The sequence below is a fragment of the Pogona vitticeps genome, chromosome 2 (genome assembly GCF_051106095.1).
Source record: "Pogona vitticeps strain Pit_001003342236 chromosome 2, PviZW2.1, whole genome shotgun sequence".
Taxonomy (NCBI): Eukaryota; Metazoa; Chordata; class Lepidosauria; order Squamata; family Agamidae; genus Pogona; species Pogona vitticeps.
The window spans coordinates 93,552,913-93,580,614 of NC_135784.1; the positions used below are offsets into that span (position 1 = coordinate 93,552,913).

Here is a 27,702-nt window from a genome sequence, read left to right on the forward strand (position 1 = left end):
ATGGAAGGCTGAGTCACCTTTGAGCCAGCTACCTGAGCCCATCAGGATCCAATGGAGGTCATGACTCATGACCAGACGCTGGATTGCAGTACTGCAGCTTAACCACTGCACCACAAGGTGTGTGCAATGCTGGCAGAAGTCAGGGCACAGGATTCTTGGGCACTTACCTAGAGCTCCAGTACTATCATTGGGTCCATCACACACCAACAGTTCTAGCATTTCCAGGATGTACAGCATGTCCAAACAGATCAGGTGCAGCTAGTAAGTCTTGATTCTTCCAGGTTTGGTGGATCCAGATGCTATGTGGCAATACCTGCCAAATACTAAAGCTACCGAAAATTTTAAAACCATGGCAACCTAGCAAGAACCATGCTGAAAGTGCATGGCAAAATCTAAAGGCAAAATCTAAAGATTTTAGGGTGGGGTAGAGAAAAGATAGAGACACAGCTCTTTCTGCTTTCTAGTTCCAGCCTGCCTCTCTGTTTTAAGATTACTATATACTGTATTAACTTATCTAAAAGTATTTTAAACACTCTTTATCTTTCTCCTTAATGTCTCCTACATTATGTTAGGTGCTTGCTTACATATATGACTTACCTTTTAAAAATGCTGTAGCCCTAGAACAAGATGTATTTATTTTGGTTATACTCACAAATGAAGAGTTTCCAGCAAGTCTAATGGTTCTCCAGTCCTTAATTATTCACAGCACTTTCATCAGGCTTCTCAACAGAAGTTAATGTTTCTTATACAGTAATATACAGTAATTATACAGTAATTCTTTTAAAAATATATAGTTCTCTGTCTTACACACACCATGTCTCCTTTTCTTAAATTCTTTCTCCATTTGGGATTTCAAAGTAATACTCTGGTAAGGTGTGTGGGGAGAAAATATCAATTCTCAAACCACTCACATCAGTCTAGTCACACTTATTATGCTGAATTAATTCCCCATTCCCTTCAGATTACAAGTAAAAGCATTTAACAGTTCAAACACACTTAAAGCTCTTAAGGGGGTGGGAGGCCATGGATTGGTATTAAGAAACAACACTTCTAGGCATTCTAAAGGGTGTTCATAAAATTATTTATCACTTTTGGAAATCTTTGAGAAAATACTCTGCAGTAATCGCATTTGCTGCTTTCAAACCAACTCTCGAGCAAACATATTTGGCCATTTTGGATTAAAGACACATTCCACCCACATTGCTTTAGTCTAGGGTGCCTTCTTGCATATCACCAAAAAAACTGGAAATATAGTAGCAACAACAAAATAGAAAGTGGAAAGAAAAGATTTCTATAAACTAAACAGCATATATAGATGTAAATTCAGAATTCATTACCATAATTTAAAACATAAATATATCTTACTGTTGTGGTGAAGCTAATGACCTATGCACCTGTTGGCCACATGATTCAATTATGAATGGGAATCCTCCAGGTCTTTTGGCCCTTTGTATTAAAACCAAACTTGAATAGGAGAACTCTTCAACCAGATGACCCATATCTATACAACAGCACACTTGGCTAGCCTACTTAATTAAGTTCAGGATTGGTTTCTCTTCTCAGCAACTGCTAACCAGTAACATCCCATACTATTTGACCTCCTGAGCAAAATGGCACCCAGCCACTATCACACTAAGAATAACATCCCTTCCATTCAAACCAAGGAAGTTATTTAGCGCAGGTGGCAGACCAATCCCTCAAGCCCTGCTCTCTATGGCTACCAAGAAAATATAATTAAGTAACTAATGATTTGCTGGCTTTTCATAACATCCCAGATCTGTATCTTCAAATGACTGCTGCACCCTGCCAGTAATTGGATACATCCTACCAAAAGACCACATGAAACTAGCGTACTTGCTTAAAACAAATTATCAGATGGTATGACCATTCACAATGCTGCTAGTAAACCAAGAGTAAAAATATATATTCCTGACCAATAGGAAACCCATAGAGAATTGATACATGTGAGCCAGGCTTGTCCTTTTCACCATAGGGGCTCTTGTGCCTTTACCAGTTGCACAAAAGAGCAGACACTCCATACATGCTGATTTTCCAGGCATAAAAATACGCTGCTGGGGGAAGCCACGTTTGTTGAGTTTACCTACCTCTATGCTGCACTGTTATTAAAGGCACAGGAGCCCTGAGGAAAAAAAGAGATTGGTACCTCCCACTGTGCATCAGACTGCCACTTCTTCCTTGGTCCTGCTTCCAGGCAAAGGAGCCTGTTACCTCCCAAGTGAGTACAGTATGTAAAGTTTTCCCTGACAAGGAGATAAATGGCTGGACCTCAGGCCTCTTTATACAGAAATCAATTCCTGCACAAAGACACTCATTCTGTAATGGTGTTCAGGACTTAAGGCACACAAACTCGTCTTGACAGTTTTCCTTAACAGCAAGCACCAAATCAGCTCAGTGGTTTGGGAGTGGGTTGCATGGCGCTCAGTTCAACTTCCGTACTAGTTAAAATGCACAGGATCTGTTTGCATGTCAAAACGGTCAGTGGTGCTTAACCAATTGTGTATGGCATTGGAGCAGCAACTCTGCATAGGGTGCAGCCTTAATCCTGAGGATACTTTGAGCAGCCCTTTGACTTTTCCTGTGGATCTTACTGCCTTGTGCATAAATGAAACCGGAAGAGCTTCCCAGCTGCAGTCTGAAGTGACTCAAACAAAAGAAGCGGATCTGGATGAATCCTGTTTGGCAAGAATATCAGCACAATCCCATGCATACTTAATTAGCCGTAACTTCCCTTGTACTTGATGGTCCTCAGTTCCAAAATGTTAATGCAGTTTGCAGCTTAACAATTCAATGCAAATACAGTACATTTCAAGTTTGCTCAGAAGTTAAGTCTGAATGAGTTCAACAAGTGTCACTCCTTAAGTAAGTGGGCTAGGACCAGCTCAAGACAACTTGCTGTCTAAAACAGAAAAAAAAATGCCCTCCACACCTGCCTGCCCTGAGGTACATAGGAGCTAAGTCCGGTCTTGAAAAGTGCAACAGAAAATCAAATAAATGTGTTTCCTTAACAGCAAAACTACTGAAGTGTTATATTTAAAAGAAAAAAAATTAATGATCTTCTGTGCTGCTTCACTGTGCCCGATGACAGAACCAATTTAACATAGCTAAACTCACAACCATTCCAGGAAAGCCATTTGTGAAGTGTGGCTTTTTTTCATTAAAAGAAAGACCCAAGGAAAGGAAAAGGTGTGATGATGAATATCCCAACTCCAGCAGATGGCACCACAGCCCAACCTTCGGCACTGAGGAATTGGGAGCGACAGGACTATGAGGCCGTAAAATAATAAAACCTTGTGGTACCCGGGCTGTCCTTCCTTTCTATCTCGTTTTTGACTGAAAAGAATCCCAAAGAGACCTCTTGTGGATGCCACAATCCTTAGCAATGTCACCTTGCCTTCCAGGATTCATTTTAAATCCCTGCTGTGCTAGTGAGGAGGGAGGAAACAAAATATAAATATTATACTATACCTCTCTATTTGATCACTCATCTAAGCTAAAATGGGAGTCAAAGAAATAAGGTGCTTTACCTCAGAGGCAGAGCTAATATATGCGGTCCTGGCCCATGCATATACATACGTATATACGTATAGAGAGTAACTATTCTAAAGCATGTGAAAACAGGGCTGTATTTTTACATGCCATGAAAATACTCTTAGTTGGGGAGCCTCTGCAAAGACTAGGACCAAGGAGCAAATAAATTAACAATGCAACCATGACAAATTATGTATATTATATGCAAATTTGTATATAATTCCATTATATACACATTATGTATATAAAGAGAGGTGGGGAACTGCTTAGCAATGTGGCACTAATGCCGGCTTCTTAGTTACACATTCCTAATGGGAAGTATATAGCTGAACTAGTTACTAAGATCATAGATGAGTTGGAATTGGTGCATGCCCCCACCCCCAATATTTTGGAGTAATAGATACCCTCCCCCCCTTAATCAGCCTTCCATCTCAAACTAGGCTCAACTGAACTAGAACTGGACAACATCTTAATTCTGGTTCAATACTTCATCCTGGAGACCCACTGTGAAGAGGATTAGTCCAGACAGAGAAGTAAAGGAAGAGAGTACTGTAGTGAGGGACCATACAAGGAAGAAGGACCATACATCTTCTCTGTTCCCGAGAGAGAGGAGGGAAGGGGGGGAGGAGATATGAGCAGGGACGAGGAAGTCCAGGTTTAGAGATACAGTTGGGAGAAATGGGTCCTTTAGAATGGACTGTGTGTGTATACCTGAGAGGGAAGGGACCCCGGAAGAGGGTGGTGAGACCAGATCCTATCCCAGCAACGCAGACACTTCTCGAGGGAGATTGGACTTGACACTCGTGCTGTGGAACAATTTGCGTGCAAAGTAAGCTGTGACTTGGAAGTCAGAGGCAGCACCGCTGGGATTCTTTTGATGTTGCTATGGTAGGTACAGTATAGGAAATAATAACGCTAGCTTATCTTACAGTACTGTGGAGGGTTATAAGAAGACAATACATCGGAAGTGCTATGAATATTTGAAAGTCCTCTGTAAATATTTATTATTAGGACCATAAGAAGAAATGTGCTAGGTCAAACCCAAGACCTATCTAGGCCAGCAGCCTGTTTTCCACGTACCATCCAGACACCTGTAGAAAAACAGGACAGAAACGCCATAACAACAAACCAAACTTAAAAGTCACCAGCAACTGGTATATGAGATGGTTGCAAAGGCCTGAGCAGAGCCGCTGATGACGGAACGCGTTTCGGAGGTCTGGAGTTCACTGGGTTGCCCGAAGTCAAAAGCGGCATGGCAGGACACAGAACACAAGTCCACTTTCGGGCTGCTCCAAGCCCCCGGATGATTCCGTTTGACCTCTTCTGCACCCTATCCAATTCTGGAAAAGGCGGCTGCACTCCGGACAGGAGGTGAGCCCCGTTAATGATGACACTAAGGCGCCTCCATTACTGTCCAGCAGGGCTGGGGCCGGGGCCTGGGCCGGGGGGGGGGGAGAGGAAGGCGAGTGTGAGGGATTTCCCTCCCCCTAGTGGCTCAAAGCAGCAACAGCAGCCTCCTGTCCCCGGCTTCCCTTTGGCGGTTCCGCCCGCGAAGGCTTCGCAGAGGGAGGGGGGGGGGTAACCGCTTAGGGGGCGGGGCCTCGTCCAACCCGCTGGCCTTTCGGTTTGAAAGAGGAGCTGCATCGCTTCGTGGATTCCCGGGCACGACGGCTCTCGCCGGGGGTGGGGAGCAGCCATGCCGGTGGGTGATCTCCAAGGGGGCGAAGCAGGGTTGAGGCCAGGATAGGGCGGGGGCGGGAGCGGGAGCGGAGGCCAGGGGCGGTCGGATGGAGGGAGGCTGCTGGGAAGTTTCCTTGCAGGTCTTGCTGCTGCCTTCCACGTATATATATATATTATATGCTCGTTGCTTCCCATTCGGGGAAGGGAGGATCCTTCCCCTTTCCTTTTGAGGTTGCCTGATTATCGGGAGGGGGACCGAAACGAGGGCAGAACGCGCCCTTTGCGCACCCCAGTGTTTGAAACGTGCTCCCCAAAAGTCTGCCTTTCTGGGGACACCATTCTCCCTTTGTATGATTTTTCCCCTGCTCTGGATCGGAGATGCGGGGAGAAGGGCTAGGCTTTGCCACTGCCTGCTGGGTGTAGCTTTGGTCAAGTTACTCAGGAATTATTGATAGTTCTGGACAGGTTTTTAAAAATATATATATATATTCACTAAATTTTAACATTTATCGAACCTGAAACGGTATCAGGTTTCAAGTGCTATGAATGTTAATCAAGAAAATCAGTTCACTGGTCAGATATCAAACCCAAACGTCAATAATAATCACCAGGGAGGGGGATCCAGTGCTCCTCCTGGTTCTTCATAAATCTCTGAAGGGGTCAGACGCCTCTCTGAGGCAGTTTTAATCGCCCAAGTTTGAGGCGGGATCTGTCAGTCTGGTGATTTTGGCCACCTGCTTTTCAGCACACATTTTGTAAGGTATCTTTTGACAAAAGCTAGTGAAATTTAAAACTGTTTTGTCTCATCCTTTTCAAAGAGCTGGTTGTGCTACTCTCTTTCAGCATTCATAACAAAAGTGTGGTGGCACTTACGAGCCGAAGAGATGTATTGTTGTGTGATTTTTCATGAATTACAACCTACTCCTTCAGACATATGGAATGAAATATTTAGCCACTGATTTATATATAAGTGTATATTATGGGGACAGGAACCCAGTGAATATGGGTACAGGTGCAAAAATGAAATTCCAAAGTGATCATAGCATTATTATTCTGTTCCAGAAGGCTTTTAATTGAAATAATATTAGCTGTGGGTCTGATGGCAATTTTAATTGTATTTTAATTGTATTTTAATTATTTTATCTTTTACTGTATTGAATTTTAATTATTGTGAGCCGCCCAGAGACCTCTGGGTAGTGTGGGTGGCATATAAATTGAATAAATAAATAATAAATAAATAAATAAGTAATGAACTTTGAGAGTACTGTATAGAGTAGTATCAATATGCCGATATAGCACAAATAGTTAATAGATAAGGATAAGTTGCTATCCTTGTAAAAGCTATGCTTACCTTGTAAAACTACAATAACTATGCCAACACATTTCATGTTATCTACACCACTGGTCCTTAACCTTGAGTTACTCAGGAGTTTTGGACTGCAACTCCCAGAAGCCTTCATTACCAGCTGTGCTGACTGGGGTTTCTGGGAGTTGCAGTTCAAAAGCATCCAAGTAACAAAGGTTAAGAACCACTGATCTACACTCTCAGGGTCTGCTAGTTGTTCTAATAACACTAGTCAGCACATATTTTATTACACTCTTCATTTATCAGCATTGTTGATGAATTATTGCTAATTATTACTACTATTAGTATTACTATTATTCCTTTGGAATTCCATTTTGGTGCCTGTTATCTCTCTTCAAGTGGCTGAATGGCTTAGTGTGTTAGGCATCAGAGAGGTTAGGAGTTTAATTCCCAAGTGTGCCTCCTGGGAGAACAGCCAGCCTATATAGCCTTGGGTAAGTTGTACAGTCTCAGAGTGACCCCAGAAAGAGAGAGTGATAAACCATTTCTGAATACTTTATAAATACAAAACTCTGGAAAGGGTTTCTATAAATTAGAACTAACCTGGAGGCATGTAATTACTGTATTAGTATCTGTTTTCACTGGTTCTTTACCCTTACAGTGTACATTTGTACATAAAACTGGCTAAATATTTCCAGGTGTCTGATGGAGGACACTGTAATCTCTGAAAATTCGCACTAAAATAAAGCTGTTGGTCTCTTTGTTTTTGTGTTTATATATCTGTAGTATACATTGTTTCACAGCTGTAGTTTTTTGTCACTTGTCTTAATCTAGTTTCCAGAGGAGTAGTGTTTTTGATCAGTTGCAGCAAAACTGACAGCACCATGTGGTACTTCCAAGTCTAATGCATATATTCTAGCATGTGTGTATGTGGTTCTCAGCCCTCTTTACCTGCTGCATACCATAATTTTAAAAAAACGTTGCTGATAAGGGTATTAAGAAGAACCATGTGCTGTTCAAGTCAATTCTGTCTTATAACAACCATGTTCAGGGTTTTCCAGGTAGGGAATAAATATTCAGAAGTGGTTTATCGTTCCCTTCTTCTGGGGGTCCCCGGGACTGGGTAGCTTGCTGAAGGCCACACAGGCTGGTGCTGTTCTCAGGAGGCACAGCTGGGTAACCAAACTCCCAACCTCTGGCTCTGCAGCCAGATCTCTCAACCACTGAGCTAGCCACCCAGCTGTAAAGGGTGCTACAAGAACTCTATTGTCTTCTGCAGTTTGTGACTTTCTTGAAACACCCTGACGCTCCTTTAGCACCTTTGGCTGTAAGCGAAGAAGGAGATGAAAAAGATTTTTTTTCCTTGCTGGGAAATGAGAGTTGCCAATGGAATTTGCTTCAGACATTGGGCAAGTTAGTTTTTTTTTTTTTTTTTTTTTTTAAATCAGAATTGTCAGTTCCCATGTCGGTTGGAGAATTCTTGGATTTTCTACAGCCTCCAAAGTAATTTTTCCAGGTTTGGCTCCAGCCAGTAAGAATTCCATCTGTGATTGTGTCAGACTGTGCCTTAAGATAAACCTAACTTAAGCCAGTTGAACTTTAAGCCCAAGATGCTGACCACAGGAAACAGTTTCCCCTCCTCCCTACCTCACAAAAGGTGCGACCTCCTACCTCTGCAAAACTCTAGTCACTCCTTTCCTAGAGCAAATTCCAGTGTTGGATTCCAAGCACATCAGCTCTCTGGGGTTGGTTCCCATCAATGTGTTACATCCAGACTGCAAATCTGTGTTGTTTGGGAAGGTAATTTTCAAGGAAGGCTGGTATAGGGTCCTCTACACGGTGCTCTTGGTGTCCAAGCCCCCTAAAACACTTTTTTTAACTTATGTGGAAAGAGCTGTTTGTCAAGGGTTGTATCGGAGGAGATGAAGACCTGAGGCACACCTGCTGCTCTGTACGAGGGTGACTCAGCCTGTAGACTTTTTAATCTTTCTGTACATGAAGTTGGGTGGGAGAGTCCTACCATTAGGCGGAGTGAGGGTGCTCTGTCAGGCGGTGGATACTGAACAGACAGAGCCATGTATACCACACAGCCTTCCCTTTGCTTTCTTAAATTTGCTTAGTAACTTGCCATCAAATGCTATAGAGGATGCTGTCCTCGTATCAGTGCTGACTCTCTGGCCAGCCTGATAGGGTTGAGTAGATGGAGGGATACCGTCTTATACCCCAGCCACAGAGCCTCTTAAAGGTGAAAGCGCTCTCTCTTTCTCGTTCTCTTGTGGCATCAAGGCTCTCTTTCTGTTCTTTCTGCAAAGTTTGTTTGTTCATCTGGCCTGAATTTCTGGCATTTCTCCCAATTTCAGCCCTTTGAATTGTGTCCTCAGCAGTACCAGGAAAAACTGGTTAGTCATTCTCAAAGGCTGGCTTCTTATTTCTGTTTCCCTCATAGCCTCTTGTACAGAATGCGACAGAGCCACACACACTTATCAAAAAGGAATCATTCATTTTAGTATAAATTGAATTTCTTTACTTTTGGGGGGAGGGGAGAGAAACCCAGTATTTTAACCTCTTTTCTTCAAAAAAAAAAAAAATAGGCAAGGGAAAATTTAAATAGAATATACCTTTTTGTTTCATTTTTTTGTATAAAACTCAGTCAACAGCCTTCTGCCATTAAATACTTCTTTTCAGTGGGGTAGTGGGTAGAGGAAGGCTGACATAGTGACTATGGCACTAACCTTCCCTAGCCTAGCACTCTCCAGATATGCTGAACTATAACTCACAACATATCTAAACAGCATGTTAATTGGTCGGGCTGCCTGGGGTGATGGGGGGAGTCCAGCAAATGTGGAAGGGGGAAGGTTGAGCAAAGCCACGGTGTGCCCTTCTAGAGAATCTTTTATAAATCCCTTGTGTGTGTTTAGTCGTTTAGTCGTGTCCGACTCTTCGTGACCCCATGGACCAGAGCACGCCAGGCCCTCCTGTCCTCCACTGCCTCCCGGAGTTGTGTCAGGTTCATGTTGGTTGCTTCGCAGACACTGTCCAGCCATCTCATCCTCGGTCGTCCCCTTCTCCTCTTGCCATCACACCTTCCTAACATCAAGGTTTTTTCCAAGGACTCTTTTCTTCTCATGAGATGGCCAAAGTACTGGAGCCTCAGCTTCAGGATCTGTCCCTCAAGTGAGCATTCAGGGTTGATTTCCTTTAGAACTGATAGGTTTGTTCTCCTTGCAGTCCAGGGGACTCTCAAATCCCTTAGTGCTGCAGTTTTTTAGCTCTCTGTTTAGGCTTATTTGTTTTCTATGGATGAGATTTCCTTTTAGGAAGAAAAGCTGTTTTGCCCTATAATGAAATGCCATCAATTGCTTCTGAAAAATTGCACTCCCTTTTCCTTTCCTGAAAGAAATGTCACAGGTGGGCTGTCCCTGAGCACCAGGTCTACATTTTTACAAATCTACTCTGCGTCTCTGCTGTTGGAATAAAATTAGGGCAGTTCAGCCAGAGTGAAACAGAAAGCAACATTACTGTAAAAATTTGCTTAGTTGTGAAGTAGTATGTAATACAGTGGTGCTTCGCATAGCGAGGTTAATCCGTTCCGGATTAACCTTCGCTATAGCGAAACATCGCTGAATGGGGCAGGAAAAGCCATTGGAACACATTAAACAATGTTTAATGCGTTCCAATCGGCTCCTTTACTCACCGTTCAGCGATGTTCCAGGATGGCCGGCAGCCATTTTTGTGCCCTCCCCTCGCTTAACGAGGGTGCGAAAACGCTGTGCGCGGCTATTTGGGGCCATTTCGGGGCTTCCGGTGGCCATTTTGGCCGCCAAACAGCTGATCGTCAGGGCTTCGTTTTGCGATCTTACCGATCTTCGCAAAGCGAGTTTCGCCCTATCTAAAAGTCGTTGAGCGATTGCATTAGTGATCCCAAAAAAGGGATCGCTATGCGATTTCGTCGTTGTACGGTGCGCTCGTTAAGCGAGGCACCACTGTACTCTTTTGGAAATACATGGAGATACATAAGCCTTCCTTCCATCAACAGTGGTTTGGGCTGATGGTGTAGTCCCGAAGAAACAGCATCTCAGGTTCGAACAAAACACTGGCTTGAACCAAGTTACAGCAAGCAATACTTCTGTGCTCGTGTTCTGTGGAGCATGCAATAAACCAAGATTAATTTTGCTGACATTTCAAGCATCCTGGGCAAAGGAGTCCAATCCTAATCTATCAACCTTTGATATTACCCTATCACAGAAAAGTCTGGAGTACAGTTTCTATCACCATTGGACAGCATGAATAGTAAATGGGAGATGGGTGGTTGTAATCTGCACATCCAGGAGGGGCCAGATGGAGGAAAGTTGGTCTACTGACTTGTTTTTATTTCATAATCACTCTGTTACTCTGTCAGATCTGTTTCAATGGTCTCCCCAATCATTTTTTTTCCCCTGGTAATTTTAGAAACATGAGTTCTTCGTAGACATGACCTGCGAAGGATGCTCTAATGCTGTTACCCGTGTTCTCAACAAGTTGGGAGGTGAGTGGTTCTTAGCAGACTTCAGTGCTAAGATTTGTATGGTATTCTCTTGGTCCTTCACTGTTTTCATGAGTTAGTTATGTTATTTTGGTTATTAAAATTCCTACAATTCCATTCCTCTCAAAACCAAGCTAATTTCTCAAAGGGTTTATTATGTTTTTTTAAAAAAATTCAATTCCATGTATGTTAAATAGAAAGTCCCCTGAAGAATAAGAGACACACACAGAGAAAGAGAAAGTGTGTGTGATTGGGGACAAATCTGGCAGGATGTGCTGCTATCAAGGCTCAAAGATCCCTTATATTTACAGTATATATTAGAATGCACATAAGTTCATGCATGTGCTGGTAGTGGACACCAGATAATAAAAGAACACATTATCAATCTGTACATGTGCACAGTTCCTTTTCATAGGCAGATGATGTGAACATGCTACCTTGTAGACTGTAGATTTAGAGTTGTATAGGGTGGCACCATTCCCTCTTCATGGACAGATGATGGCTATGTTCCATATGTATAATGGTAAATGTGTGCAGTTCTTACACATGTGGGTCATTACCCATGACATATATACCTAACAGGCAGCTTCCCAGTGTATGCCATGGGAATGAACTAGTATGTCAGACAATCTGCAGAGCAGGAGGAATTTCTGTGTAGAAAATCCTTAGTATGTGCTGTGGTCCTTTCTGGGAATACTCTTCAGTGCCTAACATTGAAACCAGTTCAGGCAGGAGATTAGTTTCCTGGTAATTTATTAACATCTGTAGCAAACTTGGATCTCTTTCTCCAGAAGCAACTACACAACCCCCAGGGTACTCCAGGAGTTTAGGAGCAAGGCTTTGCTGTTGTAAACAGAATGAAGTTTACCAGACAGTTTTTTAGTCTAGAAGAAGAAATTTGGCCATTGTGAAGGGGATCTGTACTGTCTCTCTCACACACTAAGAATCGTGGCTTGTTGGTTAAACTTTGTCTTACAAGAGAATCAATAATTAGTTACTGACCAACTACCTCCATTAGGAGGAAGGCAGCTTTCAAGGGGCCGCTTCCCATTTTAGCTCCAAGAGAGAATGACATGAAGTCTGCATTGGAAAGACCCTCCTTTAGGTCCACAATGGAAATGAGTGGCTTTCCAGCTGTTGCTTGACTGCAGCTCCCATCAGCTCTAGCCAGTGCTGCCAATAGCGAGGGAAGATGAGAGTTGGCGTTCAGCAGCAGCAACTGAAGGAGATCCATGGCAACAGATGTCCCTACTTTATATAGAGTCCTATAAGGCAGGGGTCATCAGCCCCCGGTCTGCAGCCCGGTGCTGGTCCATGGGCTTCCTTTAATTGGGCCATGGACACGGATCTCTGCCCCCTGCACACATGCATGGGGGGGCATGTTGCACTTGCAGAGGGGTGTGTCATGCTTGTGGGTGGGTGGGTTGCGCTTGCAACAAAATCTGCCTGGCTTTCAGCCCAACCTGGAGTGGGAACAGCAGCAGTGGTGGCACCTACACAGCAAGCGCGGGACTTCCTCCCCATCTCGTAGGGGCTGGGTCCCGTCTGCCCCCCCTGAAGCTCCCACGCATCCAGAAGGGGAGCCCTCTCCCTGCCTAGCAGTCTTCTCCCTCAGGGGTTTGGCACCACCAGGGCTTCTACTTTTATCTCCCCCCCCCCCCCGGCTCTTCGCGGGTCACCTAGCGAGGCTGCTGCTGCTGTCACCTCGTCCTCTCTGTGGTTGAGGTGAAGGAGGGGCCCCGCTCGCAACCTGGCTGCGCGCTTCTCCTTCCTCCCACCTGGCGCTCCTCCACTCCCTGCCCAGACGTGCCGTGGGAGGGAATGATGCCGAGAGAACATTTTCGCGTGTGCTCCCCACCCCCTGTCTCCTTTCACAACCTGCCCAGGAGAGTTCACGCCCATCCATCTGTCCGTCTTGACGGTCTGTCGTTCCCTCCCTCTCTCTCCCTCTCCTTTTCCTTTCCTGCTGCTGCTTGTTTGCCGCTGCCGCCGGGGCTGAAGAGCCGCAGCCAAAAAGGAACAAACAAAAAGTATATGACTTCTGAATCACCCATCCCCTTCTGCCTAATGGCAAGACCAAATGCAGACTGAAAAAGGAAAAAAGGAAATTTTATTTTTAAGCAAGGAACATCTTACTCCAATATGTCCAATTGAAGAGACAGTGGTCTTCTCATCCCTTTCCTATTAGTGGCTGGATGTCATTGTGGCCATTCTGAACATGCATGCAACAACTCTAAACAATATTGTGTTGCATGCAGACCAATAATTGATTTTTTTTTCCTGCACAGCGTCTTCCATTTATTTTACCTTTTACCTGTAAATGCCTGCGATTATTCTTGTGGATATCCTACATTTGGAGGGTGAGAGATGTAACTTTGCTAGTGGCAGTCAAGACTGCTTTTGGGATGAACTGTGGAACCATTGAAAAAGAATGCAAAAGAGAAAATGTAGAGGAGACATGTAAACTGTCTGGAAAGCATTTGAGAATTTTTGTAGTTAAAATATTCCACTGTAGTCCCTTGTTGACTATTAACACTTTGGAATATACAGTAATACTGTACTATGAATTTCCAAAACACTGTAAATTTATTCACATGATACAGTGGTGCCTCACTTAGCGATCACACCGTTTAGCGACGAAATCACTTAGCGACGCTGTTTTGTGATCGCAAAAGCAATCGCTTTGTGATGTTCTCTATGGGGAAATTTCGCTTTGCGATGATCGCAGGGAAGCTATCATCGCAAAGCCCCTATTTTCGTACAGCTGATCAGCGGTTTCAAAATGGCCACTGGGGAAAAAACATGGCCGCCCGCTGTGTTTAGGGACGGATTCCTCGCTTTAGAGGCACCGAAAATGGCGGCGCTATGGAGGATCTTCACTCAACGGTGAGTTTTAAGCCCATAGGAACACATTGAAGGGGTTTCAGTGCGTTTCTATGGGCTTTTTAATATCGCATAGCGACGTTTTCATTCTGCAGCAATTTTTGCGGAACGAATTAACGTCACAAAGCGAGGCACCACTGTATTTTAAAGTTCATGAAATTAATATTCAGTGTTTTCCTCCACCACTGTTATTTAATCTCTGCTCACCCACTTCCGAAATAAAGAGACGGACACAGGTGTTGGAGTTAACTAGGGCCACACTTTATTGCTTTTAACCTCAAATCACTCTCATCCTGCAGAGGGGCCTGGACGTCATGTGAATCCCTAGGGCAGGCTCTAGGGGTATCTCTTACCCCCTCTCCAATCCTAAGCTGGTGAGTCCCAAGCCCCTGGTCAGAGCTGTCCCCTGAACAGCTCGTACCCAGACGGCCACAGACTGGGAAGAAAAACCTCCCTATCTGCCATCCATCCAATTGTCTAGAACTAAGACATGCAATGGATGGGACTATACCTTATTCACCCCTCATCCCAGCAAGTGAAACACGAGATCCTGGTTGCTGTGATGCTGGGTGCAGTAGGACCCCATGTGCTTTTTGGGAGCTCACTGAAACTCACCTTCTCTTCCACACTACCTGACAGTTTGATCTATTTAAACGTGACTCAAACCTAGAATAGCCCTCAGAATCCCATGGGTAAACAGTGTGGGATAGGCAAAAATACGTCCACCCACCTTTTATATGCCAATCAGGTGAGACGGACCCAAAATTCCTATCCGGCCCCGAAGCGACCACCTCAGCCACACTGGACCCAGAGTGGGCAGGTTAACTCAAAGGAAAAAGGGCTGGCTGGGGGCAGAAGGATCTTATAATTGCACCAACATCCAGCCCCAGCACAGCCTTGTGGGAAGCGCCAATTGGTGCCTCTACCTGGCCTATGTCAGCTCAGGAGACTTGGGAAAAATAGTTCCAAGCCAGGGTATGAATCCATGCTGGCAGAGGTATACATTCCCCACCAGTTCCAGAAATACAGAGATGGACTCAAGTGTTGGAGTTAACTAGGAACACAACTGATTTTAACCTCTATTGAGGGGTGGGTTGTGGGGGGCATGTTATAAATGGTGTGAGGGATTGGTTAGGGCTATCGGGCATGTGGGACTTGGAAGGGATGAGGGGAGTGCATAGTGGGATGCTTTTTGTCCATGTGGTCATCATGTGGCATGGTGTGGGATTGGGAGGGGTGGATCTCCAGTAGGGGAGCCATACGGCTGGGAAGAAGGTGGAGTGTGTATGTATGAGAGGGGAATTGGGTGGGTCTAGAGGGGATGGTGTTTTTTTTTAAAAAAAATTAATTGTATGTCTGAGTATGTGCATATGAAGAGCAATGATGGGGGATTGTAGGTAGGAGGAGAAGAGATATGTTGGTTGCTGGAGGGAGGGAGGTATGGGGAGGGCAGGTCGATGTGATAATGGATGAATTCAGATGTAGGGACTGAGTGGGGGGTGAAGATTTGGCTAAGGAGCAAGATGGAGACGAAATGTGTGAAGCATATATGGAAGAGAGCAGGTCTGGATAGGACCTTGAGTTCCTCCCAAACATTTACCTACCTCTCCCGCCAACAACCTATTTTGTTGTTTAGTCGTTAAGTCGTGTCCGACTCTTCGTGACCCCATGGACCAGAGCATGCCAGGCCCTCTTGTCTTCCACTGCCTCCTGGAGTTGGGCCAAATTCATGTTGGTAGCTTCAATGACACTGTCCAACCATCTCATCCTCTGTCATCCCCTTCTCCTCTTGCCGTCACACTTTCCTAACATCAGGGTCTTTTTCAGGGAGTCTTCTCTTCTCATGAGATGGCCAAAGTACTGGAGCCTCAGCTTCAGGATCTGTCCTTCCAGTGAGCACTCAGGGTTGATTTCCTTTAGAATTGATAGGTTTGTTCTCCTTGCAGTCCAGGGGACTCTCAAGAGTCTCCTCCAGCACCACAATTCAAAGGCATCAATTCTTCGGCAGTCTGCTTTCTTTATGGTCCAGCTCTCACTTCCATACATCACTACAGGAAAAACCATAGCTTTGACTATGCAAACTTTTGTTGGCAAGGTGATGTCACTGCTTTTTAAGATGCTGTCAAGGTTTGTCATCGCTTTCCTCCCAAGTAGCAGGCGTCTTTTAATTTCATGGCTGCTCTCACCATCTGCAGTGATCATGGAGCCCAAGAAAGTAAAATCTGTTACTGCCTCCATATCTTCCCCTTCTATATGCTAGGAGGTGATGGGACCAGTGGCCATGATCTTAGTTTTTTTGATGTTGAGTTTCAGGCCGTTTTTTGCACTCTCCTCTTTCACCCTCATTACAAGGTTCGTTAATTCCTCCTCACTTTCTGCCATCAGAGTGGTATCGTCTGCATATCGGAGGTTGTTGATATTTTTTCCGGCAGTCTTAATTCCGGCTTGGGGTTCCTCCAGTCCAGCCTTCCGCATGATGTATTCTGCATATAAGTTAAATAAGCTGGGGGACAATATACAGCCTTGTCGTACTCCTTTCCCAATTTTGAACCAATCAGTTGCTCCATATCCAGTTCTAACTGTTGCTTCCTGTCCCACATATAGATTTCTCAGGAGATAGATAAGGTGGTCAGGCACTCCCATTTCTTTAAGAACTTGCCATAGTTTGTTGTGGTCCACACAGTCAAAGGCTTTTGCGTAGTCAATGAAGCAGAAGTAAATGTTTTTCTGGAACTCTCTGGCTTTTTCCATAATCTAGTGCATGTTAGCAATTTGGTATCTAGTTTCGCTGCCCCTTTGAAATCCAGCTTGTACTTCTGGGAGTTCTTGGTCCACATGCTGCTGTAGCCTACCTTGTAGGATTTTGAGCATAACCTTGCTAGAGTGTGAAATGAGTGCAATTGTATGGTAGTTGGAGCATTCTTTGGCATTGTCCTTCTTTGGGATTGGGATGTAGACTGATCTTTTCCAGTCCTCTGGCCACTGCTGAGTTTTCCAAACTTGCTGGCATATTGAGTGTAGCACCTTAACAGCGTCATCTTTTAAGATTTTAAATAGTTCAACTGGAATGCCATCACCTCCACTGGCCTTGCTTTTAGCCATGCTTTTTAAGGCCCACTTGACTTCACTCTCCAGGATATCTGGCTCAAGGTCAGCAATCATACTACAGTGGTGCCTCGATTGATTACCATAATCTGTTCCAGAAGATGTGCATAACTCGAAATGGTCGTACTGTACGTCGAAGCACCATTTCCCATAGGAATACATTGAAACCCCATTAATCCGTTCAGCCCAGAAAAAACAAAACAAAAAATAAATAAAATTAAAATAAAACACTGCAAACCCCATAGGAATGTGCTGGGGCTGAAAAACAAACACATCAAAACAAACAAACAAAAAACACAGCCAGCCCTAGCGGAACGCTATGGGTTGGGGAAAAAGACTCACACAGCACACAGCCAGCCCCAGCGGAATGCCATAGTGCTGGGGGGGGGGGGGAAACACAACCTCCCCACACACAGCCAGTCCCAGTGGAACGCAATGGGGAATGGGAAAAAAGTACTCAAAAACAACCCCCCACACACAGCCGGCCCCAGCAGAATGTGATGGGGCAGGGGGAAAAACACATCCCCCCACACACAGCCAGCCCCAGCCATGTGGCTGGGAAAAAAACACACAAAAACACCCTCCACATACACACAGCCAGCCCAAACACGATGGGACTGGGAAAAAAACATACCAAAACACAAAAAACATCACAGCACAGGAGGGAAGGCAGGAAAACTGGAAAAAAATTAACCAAAACCAGTTTTGATCTCTTACCTGATTGGTGTCTTGGCCTGTATAAGGAGTAAAGGCAGTTAAAAAGAAGGAAATAAACCAAAATTAGATTTGATCTCTTACCTGGTTGGTGTCTTGGGCTGTATAAGGAGGGAAGGCAATAAAACTGGGGAAAAAATAAACCAAAACCAGTTTTGATCTCTTACCTGGTTGGTGTCTTGGGCTGTATAAGGAGGGAAGGCAGTTAAAAAGGAATAAACCAAAATTACTTTTGATATCTTACCTGGCCGGTGTCTTGGGCTGTATAAGGAGGGAAGGCAGTTAAAAAGGAAGAAATAAACCAAAATTACTTTTGATCTCTTACCTGGTCGGTGTCTTGGGCTATATAAGGAAGGAAGGCAGTTAAAAAGGAAGAAATAAACCAAAATTACTTTTGATCTCTTACCTGGTCGGTGTCTTGGGCTATATAAGGAAGGAAGGCAGTTAAAAAGGAAGAAATAAACCAGAATTACTTTTGATATCTTACCTGGTCGGTGTCTTGGGCTATTTAAGGAAGGAAGGCAGTTAAAAAGGCAGAAATAAACCAAAATCAGTTTTGATCTCTTACCTGGTTGGTGTCTTGACTGTGTAAGGAGGGAAGGCAGTTAAAAAGGAAGAAATAAACCAAAATTACTTTTGATCTCTTACCTGGTTGGTGTCTTGGGCTATATAAGGAAGGAAGGCAGTTAAAAAGGAAGAAATAAACCAAAATCAGTTTTGATCTCTTACCTGGTTGGTGTCTTGACTGTATAAGGAGGGAAGGCAGTTAAAAAGGAAGAAATAAACCAAAATTAGTTTTGATCTCTTACCTTGTTGGTTTCTTGGCCTGCATGAAAAGGGAAAGTAGTAAAAAATAAATAAATCTAAATTGAGTTTTTATCCCTGGTCAGTGCCTAACCGTATGTTGTTTTCCCTAGAAGATAGTTATGTGATATATATTAACATTTATAAACCACTATCTCTTTAAATTTTGAGCAAGTAATTAACACTATGAATATGGAAATAAATACAAGAGCAATCAACTCAGAAAGAGAAGTATTAAGCTGAACAAGTCAATAGATCCTGGCATATTAACACATTAAATGGGTAAATATTTCAGACACAATCATCTTTGGAACAACATTTCTGAACAACATAAAAACTTTTTTTCTGCTTATGGTTACTAAGGAAAGAGATTAACAGAATACAATCTAATGAATGCTAGAGATGAAATACACAGATTAATCATGCAGAGTGGACAAATGTTTCAGAAATGAAACATTTCTGTTTCATTTCCAACAACTACACCCACAGCTCTATCAGAAAGGGGGCACCCAGAAAAGCATCCTCATAAATGCTACTCTTTTCCATCTGTGTGGGAATTCTGTTATTGAAATCCAGCTTACATCTGGCTGGCCCTTAACAAACCTATTTATCTCTATTAAAAAAACAACAGCAACCTCTCAAAAGTACCACATCAACTGCCCTGCCAGACCTCACCATCTTAAACCTACACTACCCAGGCAATGCCTTAATGTAGTTTCCAGAGCTATAGACAAAACAGGAAGCAATCCTGTCCATATACAGCAGACCTGGGCAAAGTGCGGCCCGAGGGCCACATATAGGGTTGCCAGACGTCCGGCAAAAGGAGGACATGTCCTACTTTTCAGGATCATGTCCTCTGTCCATCAGGCAAAACTAAAAAACTTCAAAATGTCCGGCTTTTGTATCTCCACCCCACCCCTCCCTCTCCCTCACCCCCTGCAGCCAAACCTCTCCCTGTTACTTCCTTGGTAGCGGCACTTGTAAATCCTCCGATTCTTTCAGAGAGATGAAGATAAGGTGGCTTGATTGTTTAGGGTTGTTCCAGCCCCGAACAATCAATCCCCGGCTTGTGGATGGCTGCTTCTACCTGGAGCTGAATAAGGCAGGAAGGTGCGAGAGAGATGGATAGATGGATGGAAACGGACAGGAGTGAAGTGAGTGTGCACTGGCTTGCCTGCAGGAGGGGAGGCAGTTCTGGGGTTTGGAGGGGGTGGCAGTTCAAAGCCAGGGAAATAGGAGCAGTCCGGTCCCTCCTTCCTCCTAAAACCGGGGAACAGGAGGCACTTTTATCCCCCCCCCTTCTGCACTCGACCCTGGGGAATGTGCAGAGTGTGTTTCCAGGTCCAGGAGCATATGCAGAGTTATCCCCCAGGAGCTGGAACACACACATACACACACACAAGCGGATTTCTCTCAGCTTGAGAAATTGCAAAGGGTGGAGAAAATGGCTTTGTGTGTGTGTGTGTGTGTGTGTGTGTGTGAGTCTGTGTCTGTGTCTGTCTGCAAATCCATTTTCTCCACCCTTTGCATTTCTCAAGCTGAGAGAAATCCACACCTTCTGTTTTTTTCCTGGTTTTTATAAAATGTTTCAAATCTGTCACACAACTTTTTAAACGTTTTATTTCACTTTATTATGCTTTTATTAAAATAAAAAATCAATAAATAAACCAAGGGGGATGGGTCTCCATTAAAGGAAGGAATAGATTGTCTCCATTGGTCCTGGGAGCCCAGTAAATGTATATGTAGATTTGTTTTGTTTTTATTTTTAAACATTTTTTAAAACACAAAAACACAGTGGCCAGTGGATTCTGAGTTTTGTAGTCCAAAAAATGTAACTTTCCCACTCTTGACCTTTCAAGACTGAGTAGGTTGAAAGAGCTATTCTCCCCAATATGTAATTCCAAAGGTGACATGCCCCCACCCTGTGCACAGAGCCCTCCAATATGTTCTCCTTTGTCCTCCTTTTTGGCTTTCTATGTCCTGCTTTTCATACACATGTATCTGGCAATCCTAACCACATATGGCCCGTGAGCCACTCCTCTCCGGCCCGCGGACAGTTTTTGAACATCAAAACCATTTATAGCTTTTTGTCTAAAGTTGATCAGTTGCTTATCTTTAACATACTGCAAAAAACCTCTTTAGTATTTGTGAAGATGAACAAGTTTAAAATAAAAACAATCATAACACCACTGTTTCATTTTATTTTTAAGTAACGTTGTTTCAGCCCCCGAACACAGTTCAGATTTTTCATGTGCCCCTCCCCTATAGAAATTAATTGCCCACCCCTGGTATACAGAATACATCTCTAGAAACTATGAACCTGAATGGCTGAGAAAGTCCACAATTAAGCCTGGATGAAAGGTAAATGTAAGTAATTTTGAAAAGCCAAGATCTCTCTAACTCACTCTGCTCCCAATGTCTGTTGAGGTAGGAAAGCAGCAAGTGGGCAAAGTGCCAAGAACTTAGAGCACTCTTGCTCCAACAATCATGTGACCTCAGAGGTCATGTGACACCTTCACTCATTATATCCTCAGCAGTATGTCAATAATTATTTACATATCTCTCACACTCTTAAGCCCAACTTAAGGCTGCTTGCAAGAGTGAAATAAGAAATAAGTCTTGTCCTGTGGATAATAAATACTTCTGTATGGGCTGCTGTCGGGCTGTTTTGTTTTTGTTTTTCTTATAAGCTCATAAATGATAAGTAGTGTCTCCAAATGAGCATCCATTAACTATCTTAGTTAATGATGTGGAGCTATTTACCTACTCCTTTTTAGGTCAAGAGTCAAGAATGGAATATTAGAAGGTGTTGGAGAACTAATTGCCATTCAAAGCACTATTTATGTCACAGAACCCTGGTCCAAATTCAGAAAATGTTAGCACTAAAATAAATCTTTCTTTTTCTCATCCTGACTTAGGGCACAATTCTAACTAGCCAGTCTGGCCTTAGGCTGGCTAAACCAAACTCTCACAATTAAGAGGGAGATGTCTGTCAAAGGTACAGTGTGCTATTTCCCCCAAATGCAAGTCCTTTCTGAAGCTGCCATGAAACCCATTGCAACACCAGTTTGCACCATAGAAGGCTAAGGCCCTCCTAGTGCACCTGATGCAGTCAGAGTGCCCCCATGACATCTACCTGTCATATAAATGTCCACCCACCCCACTGTCTGAGAGAACCATAGGAGGCAGCCAAAGAACACTTCTGTTTATTAATCTGTAGGATGGCCTCACATTACTCCCTCTTCCCCCTGCCTAGCTCACGATTAGTGGCAAGGTTAGTGACTAGAGCTGTGTAAAGTTATTGCAGGCAATAATTCTTAGTCGCTGCTTTCTAGGGATCCTGTAGTCTGTTGTCCATCTGACACAACTCTACACAATTCTACAGAACTCTACACAGTTCAAGGCCTGGCCCTTTCGCTGTCCATCTTCCTGCTCTCCTTCCTGGTTGGGTAATGTTGAGTTTGCACTTGGACTCTCCCTTCTGTTTTTACTCATGATTGGGCAACTTGGGTCCCTTCTACAATACTAAATTTGTGGCTTATTATTGGAGGGCCAGCTTGAATCCCTATCAGTGTCAATCCACCTGCCCCTTACTTCCTGGTTCATTATTGGGGGGGGGATTTTAATCCCTCCCACCTTCGCCTCTTGGCACATGATTGGTGGGGCCAGCTTGTATCTTCTCTACCCACTACCTCCTGACTGATTATTAGGGCACCAGCCTGTATCCATGCCAGTGACACTCCCCGCTGCAAGCATGACACACCCCTCCGCGAGCATGCCCCCACCCCCCAACCAGTCATCACACGGAGACCGCACCCCCCAAATGGTCTACAGTCCCAAAAAGGTTGGGGATCGCTGCCCTAGAGGATCGGCCAGGATGGCCATTGGTCAGGGATCCTGGGAATTTTAGACCAATAATCTTTGAGGACCCATCACCAAGTAGTTGCGTTGACTTAATGCTTGTCCACTGAACTAGGGTAAGAATGGGTGGCCAACAGGAGTGTCTACAAACATGCAGCTTTGGGACACTTGTCTCCTAATAACAATCCTTGGACAGGCGAGTCTCGTGGGTGCTCTTGGGGAGGGGGAGAAAACACTTTCTCCATGAGATCCAGGACTGTGTGGAGGTGTGCTTGGCCAGGGGTGTTGCAGCAGGGCTATTGAATGGCTAGGGTGATGTATCTCTGGTCGTGGGTGGTCTCAGCATTCAGGCCAGCGTGGAGGGAGGGACCACCATGTCCTGTGGAGTGTCTAGCCCCTGCCCTGGTACTGTTATGCTCTTATCTTCAGCTGCATGAATTCTGATGGGAAGCTTGCTTGGGAGGTTGGCAATGTTGGCAGTGAGTTTGGGACATGATGGGATGCAGGAACCAGGAGTCTAAGCAGGGGCTCTTGGGCCCCTAGCTCAGTCCGGGGCTTCCACCGGTGTCTCTGGTTTCAGTGCTTCTGTGCCTCTCTCCAAACCTCTTGGCATCTCACGTCGTACTGACACAACTTGGATGCTTCTTCTTGTAGCATCTGGAGGTTGACCCACTGGCTGGTCCATGGGTCCCACTGCCTGATGGGCCTCCCAGTTCTGTTCTCTGGAGTTGCATTATGTTCACTTCCATATCACTGGCCTCCCAGAAGTCCTCCTCCCTGGAGCGGGTGTCTTTATATAGACAGGCCTCTTAAGCAACACCCCTAGGCTCCGCCAACCCAGGATCACTGCCCCAGTCTGTGAGGTTGCTTAGGTTGGATGGCCCATTTGCACCTGCTGGGGGGGGCAAGGCATTGGCTGGGCCCACAGTCCAGTTTTGGGGACCGTTGCTTTAGAGATTTATACAGCACTCAGTAGGAAAGAAGGGAAAAAGTAGAAGCTACCTTGTGTGTAGAAATGGCCTCCATAAAATCAATTTGGGCCCAAAGTAACCTTTTCTTGATTCCAGTGAATCTTTCTTTTAAAAAAAAGCACAGATTTGCATGGGAATTCTTAGGACATCTTATGGAGGGAATGTGACAAAGAATTCAAGCTACTGTAGAAAGGGGAGCCTTGAGTAATATTTCTAGCTCAATATCCCAAGAGAGGGGGAAGTTCAGATTTCTAGGCCTGAGTGATTCAGCAAGGGAAAAAGAGAATCAATCCCAGCAGGACCAGAAGGCAGGAAGAAGGAAGCAGTAGCAAATAAGCAGGGGGGGCTCTGTGTGGGTTGATTGATTGGTTCTCAAAAGGGGAGGGTGTTAGCAAGATGGCAAGAGGTGTACAGAAAAGAAAAAGAAGAAAAATTGAGGAGCAGTAAAAGGCAGCTGACTGAGCAGAGCAATGACCAGCTGCAGTGGTCCAGTTTTCCTTTATTGAAAAAACCGAAACAATGCAGGGGCATCTTGCCATTTCAGGATAGATGCCTTTGACAGCAGTAGGATGCAGTGGCAGGGAAGGGGTGTGTGGCTTGCTGGCCTGTTTAATGTTTGTGTGGAACCTCAGGGGGAATCAACTCATAGCAACAGCTAATTAGAACCGTATTTGCTGGTCCTTGTTTTGCGAGCAGTAAAAAGGAATGAGAACCCGTGTGATGTAGCGGTTAGAGTGTCAGACCATCACTGATGCACTGCATCACTTATGTAAACATTAGAAACTCTCTTCGCTTTGTCTTGAAGGGTCAGTTGAGAAACTGCCATTCAGCCAAGACAAAGAAAAGGAGCCAGACTCAAGTATGTTCATTGGATGTGAGGATCGCACCAAATGGCATATCACACCTCCACCCCAATCGTCTTTAGCCCACACTAGCTCACTCCAAAATGACCAGTGTAGACAAACCCTAAGTTGGGTGCCTGGCTGAGTTTGAGTTTGATTCCTCTTTGTTCCTTCGTGGGTGGCCTTGGACAAGGTACACAGCTATAGAAAACTCTGAAAAGAAGAAACTAGTAACCTGCTTCTGAGTATGCTATACCTAGAAAACTTTAGAAAGAGTTGCCATATGTCAGGATTGGCCTGATGGCACACAACAACAACAACAACTACTACTACTACTAACTACTACTACTATTATTATTATTATTAATTGTTTCTTTTTCTCAATGCTACTTTGATACATTGTATCTCGCTCCTCAGGGGTTCAGTTTGAAATTGACCTACCCAGCAAGAAAGTGAGCATTGAGTCAGACCACAGTGTTGACACCTTGTTGGATACACTGAAGAAAACGGGGAAGACCGCCTCCTACATTGGAGAGAAGTAACCGCCGAGGAAGGATGGACTTGTTGGGGCTACTGTGCTGCAGGAAAGGTCAGTTGCCCAAAAATATCTAAAACAGGATTACAGCTTTCCCCAGCTTGGTGCCCTTGAGATGTGTTCACTTACAATGCTGGAATCAGGTTAGAAAAATCCTGTCTCTACCAATAAGTTATTCTAGTTCCTGCAATTCTTTCCAGATTTATTGTGTCTTGAATGATCTGCAGTGATAATCTGAATGTTGGATTTTCCATTGTGTAGTTAAAGTATTGTGGTTCTCTGTAATTTTATGATTTCTTTTTTATGATTTCATTTAGCAATTTTTCATTGATTACCCTCTCAACCCAATAAATTCTCGGTAGATTGTCACTTCAAAGCAGGAATAGGAAATATGCACCTCACCGGCCATTTTTGGATTCCAGTACACATAATCCCATCAGCCTGGCAAGGGCTGATGGGAGCAGCGGCCCTGCATCATCTGGAAGGCTGTATTTCTTATCCCTGTGGCAAATAAGGAGTTTAGGCCCCAACAGAATAAGAAAAACTGTACTGGAAAAGAACAAGACAAATGAGAAAAGGTAGCATAAACTTAACAGCTCAGTAAAAACAAACAGTATGGCCAAAGTTAAATCTGAAAGGCGTAAGCAAAGAGAAAGGTCTGTGCTTGGTGTCAAAAAAGGAACGAGGCAGGCATTGAACAGACAGCTTTAGTGACAGAATGTTACCACTGGGGTCTTCCTATGGGGAAAGCCCTGTCCATGGTAGATGCTGTCCCTCAGGCACTGGGGCTCCCCAACAGAGATCCTCTTTTGGAGATCTGACTGGGCAGTGAGGCGCATAAGGCATCCGGTGATCAAAGCAGCCTTGGGGACAAGATCCTGGTATGTGTCCAGACCTGAAAGACAGTCTGAACAGATCTAGAAATTCTCTTAACAAAGGGTGCCTTGTGTCGTACAACATCTGGTGACTTGCCAAGAAAAGAAATAATAGCAACGAGCTGTTTTGTTTGTCATGGCTGCATAACCCACTCTTTTTAAAGGAACTGAACAACTCATTCTCTCAAGAGGTATTCCCATCCCCTGGGACCCATGTGGCCGTTCATTTCATGATCAGTGCAATTAGCTAGAAAGCAAAGCTCACGAAATACGTGCTTCGAACAACAACAGACAGGAGAGAGCTCTGAACACCTACCTGGGTCTTTGGAAACGTCTGATCTTTTTTCTTTTCCCATTTTTGTATCAATTGGGAGCTATAGAAATGGAGGAAGCAACATTGCTCACCAGATATTTTGGACTAGAAGTCCCATTCAGTGGCTTCAATCAGCTGCAGAAAGGGCTTGGATTATGGCAGCCTGAAATGAATCATCAAGGGCCTTAAACAGCAGCATTTGCTTAATGTTGGCATCAGAAGAGGCAACACTAAGACATCAGTAGAAGGCATCCTGTTATTACTGATCTAATGGCAGCCCTGTTTAAACCGGGAATTTCATGCCCTTTTTTCATGAAGCTGCTCGCCTAACACTTATTAAGAAGTTCAGTTCTGTTCTTTTTGGTCTGCACAGAGGCCATGGTTTTATGACCCACTAAGGAAGAAGTTAAGGAACATGGTGGCGCTGCGGGCTAAACCGCAGAAGCCTGTACTGCAGGGTCAGAAGACCAAGCAGTCGTAAGATCGAATCCACGCAATGGAGGGAGCTCCCGTCGCTTGTCCCAGCTCCCGCCAGCCTAGTGGTTCGAAAGCATGCAAATGCAAGTAGATCAATAGGGACCACCTTGGTGGGAAGGTAACAGCGTTCCGTGTCTAAGTCGCACTGGCCATGTGACCACGGAAGATTGTCTTCGGACAAAACGCTGGCTAGGAAACAGGGATGAGCACCGCCCCCTAGAGTCGAACACGACTGGACAAAAAATTGTCAAGGGGAAACTTTACCTTTTAAGGAAGAAGAGGGCAACCTGTGGCCTTGCAAATGTTGTTGGACTGCAACTCCCTCTTACCTTGGCCAGCATTTCCAGTCATGAAGGACAATATGAGTGGAAGTCCCACATCACCGAGAGCCACAGGTTCTCCAACCCTGCGCCACAATTTTTAATTTACTCTGCAATGGTAAGATGCTTCCATCATCACAAACTGCTGCTGTCACAAAAGGTTACAGTGGTAATTTTATAGGCCTCGAAAGTGCTAATTGATTTGAATTGTTTTTTTTTTAATTTCTGTGCTGTTTAAATTGAGCCACTACATTTTCTTTTGACACCCATGCGTAAAACGAGTCTGTAGGCTGCCGGCTGTGGATTACGTGTCCTGTGTCTAAGGAAGACTCTTTGCTGTCAGCTTCAAACTGACGTCCCTTCCAGGTTCCACCAGCAGGTGGCGGACTTGTCTAACTTTCTTTTTTCCTTTTCCTTGCTTTTTTTGCAGCCCTCAGAATGGATCCAGTAAGAAATCCGCTGCTTTTGATTCTTCGTCCCAGCCCTTGTCATTTGACCACAGTTGCTTGACCTGATGTTAAGAGAAAAGAGAATGGATGCGAAGGACCGGCTCTTGGCGGGAAAAGAGAAATGGCGACCACACATGCCCCAAGTCCCCTCCTGCAAATGTAGTACTGATGCATTCTTTGGGTTTGCCTTCTAATAAAGGGAAGGAGTTGCTTCTATTTTTTAAGTTAATACCATGCCTGTTGGTGTATTTCTTTAAGCTCCATGCCTTTTTTCCTTATTTGCTCTGTTTTGGCAACTGCGGGAGGAGAGAGCTTATTCCTTTCTCAGATTACATCTTCTAGAATCCAGAACTCCAGTACCAACCGGCGCCTCCTTCATTCACACCTGCTGCCAGATATTGTAACCTAACACTGCGAATCAGACTTTCCTGTCCTGGAGTCTTCCCGATGTGTTGTATTACCCCATCACCACAAGCAATCTGGAGGGCTCTAGATT

At 44.4% G+C, this 27,702-nt stretch overlaps 1 protein-coding gene and 1 long non-coding RNA gene across 2 annotated transcripts; both read left to right on the forward strand.

The window, feature by feature from the left end:
- Positions 1-5,097: 5,097 nt before the first annotated feature.
- On the forward strand, positions 5,098-27,435 carry ATOX1 (antioxidant 1 copper chaperone). Its single transcript, XM_020809946.3, has 4 exons — positions 5,098-5,251; positions 10,985-11,060; positions 24,655-24,826; positions 27,188-27,435. The coding sequence occupies exons 1-3, from the start codon at positions 5,246-5,248 to the stop codon at positions 24,777-24,779; spliced, it is 207 nt and encodes a 68-aa protein (XP_020665605.1). The 5' UTR covers positions 5,098-5,245; the 3' UTR covers positions 24,780-24,826; positions 27,188-27,435.
- On the forward strand, positions 6,633-9,988 carry LOC144586809 (uncharacterized). Its single transcript, XR_013541850.1, has 2 exons — positions 6,633-9,443; positions 9,789-9,988. It is a non-coding gene; the product is annotated as an uncharacterized LOC144586809 (long non-coding RNA).
- Positions 27,436-27,702: the final 267 nt, after the last annotated feature.

Excerpts from the sequence above, each read along its gene's own strand:
- ATOX1 (XM_020809946.3), top strand. Across the intron at positions 11,061-24,654 it reads TGTTCTCAACAAGTTGGGAG|GGGTTCAGTTTGAAATTGAC; the intron begins GTGAGTGGTTCT and ends CTCGCTCCTCAG.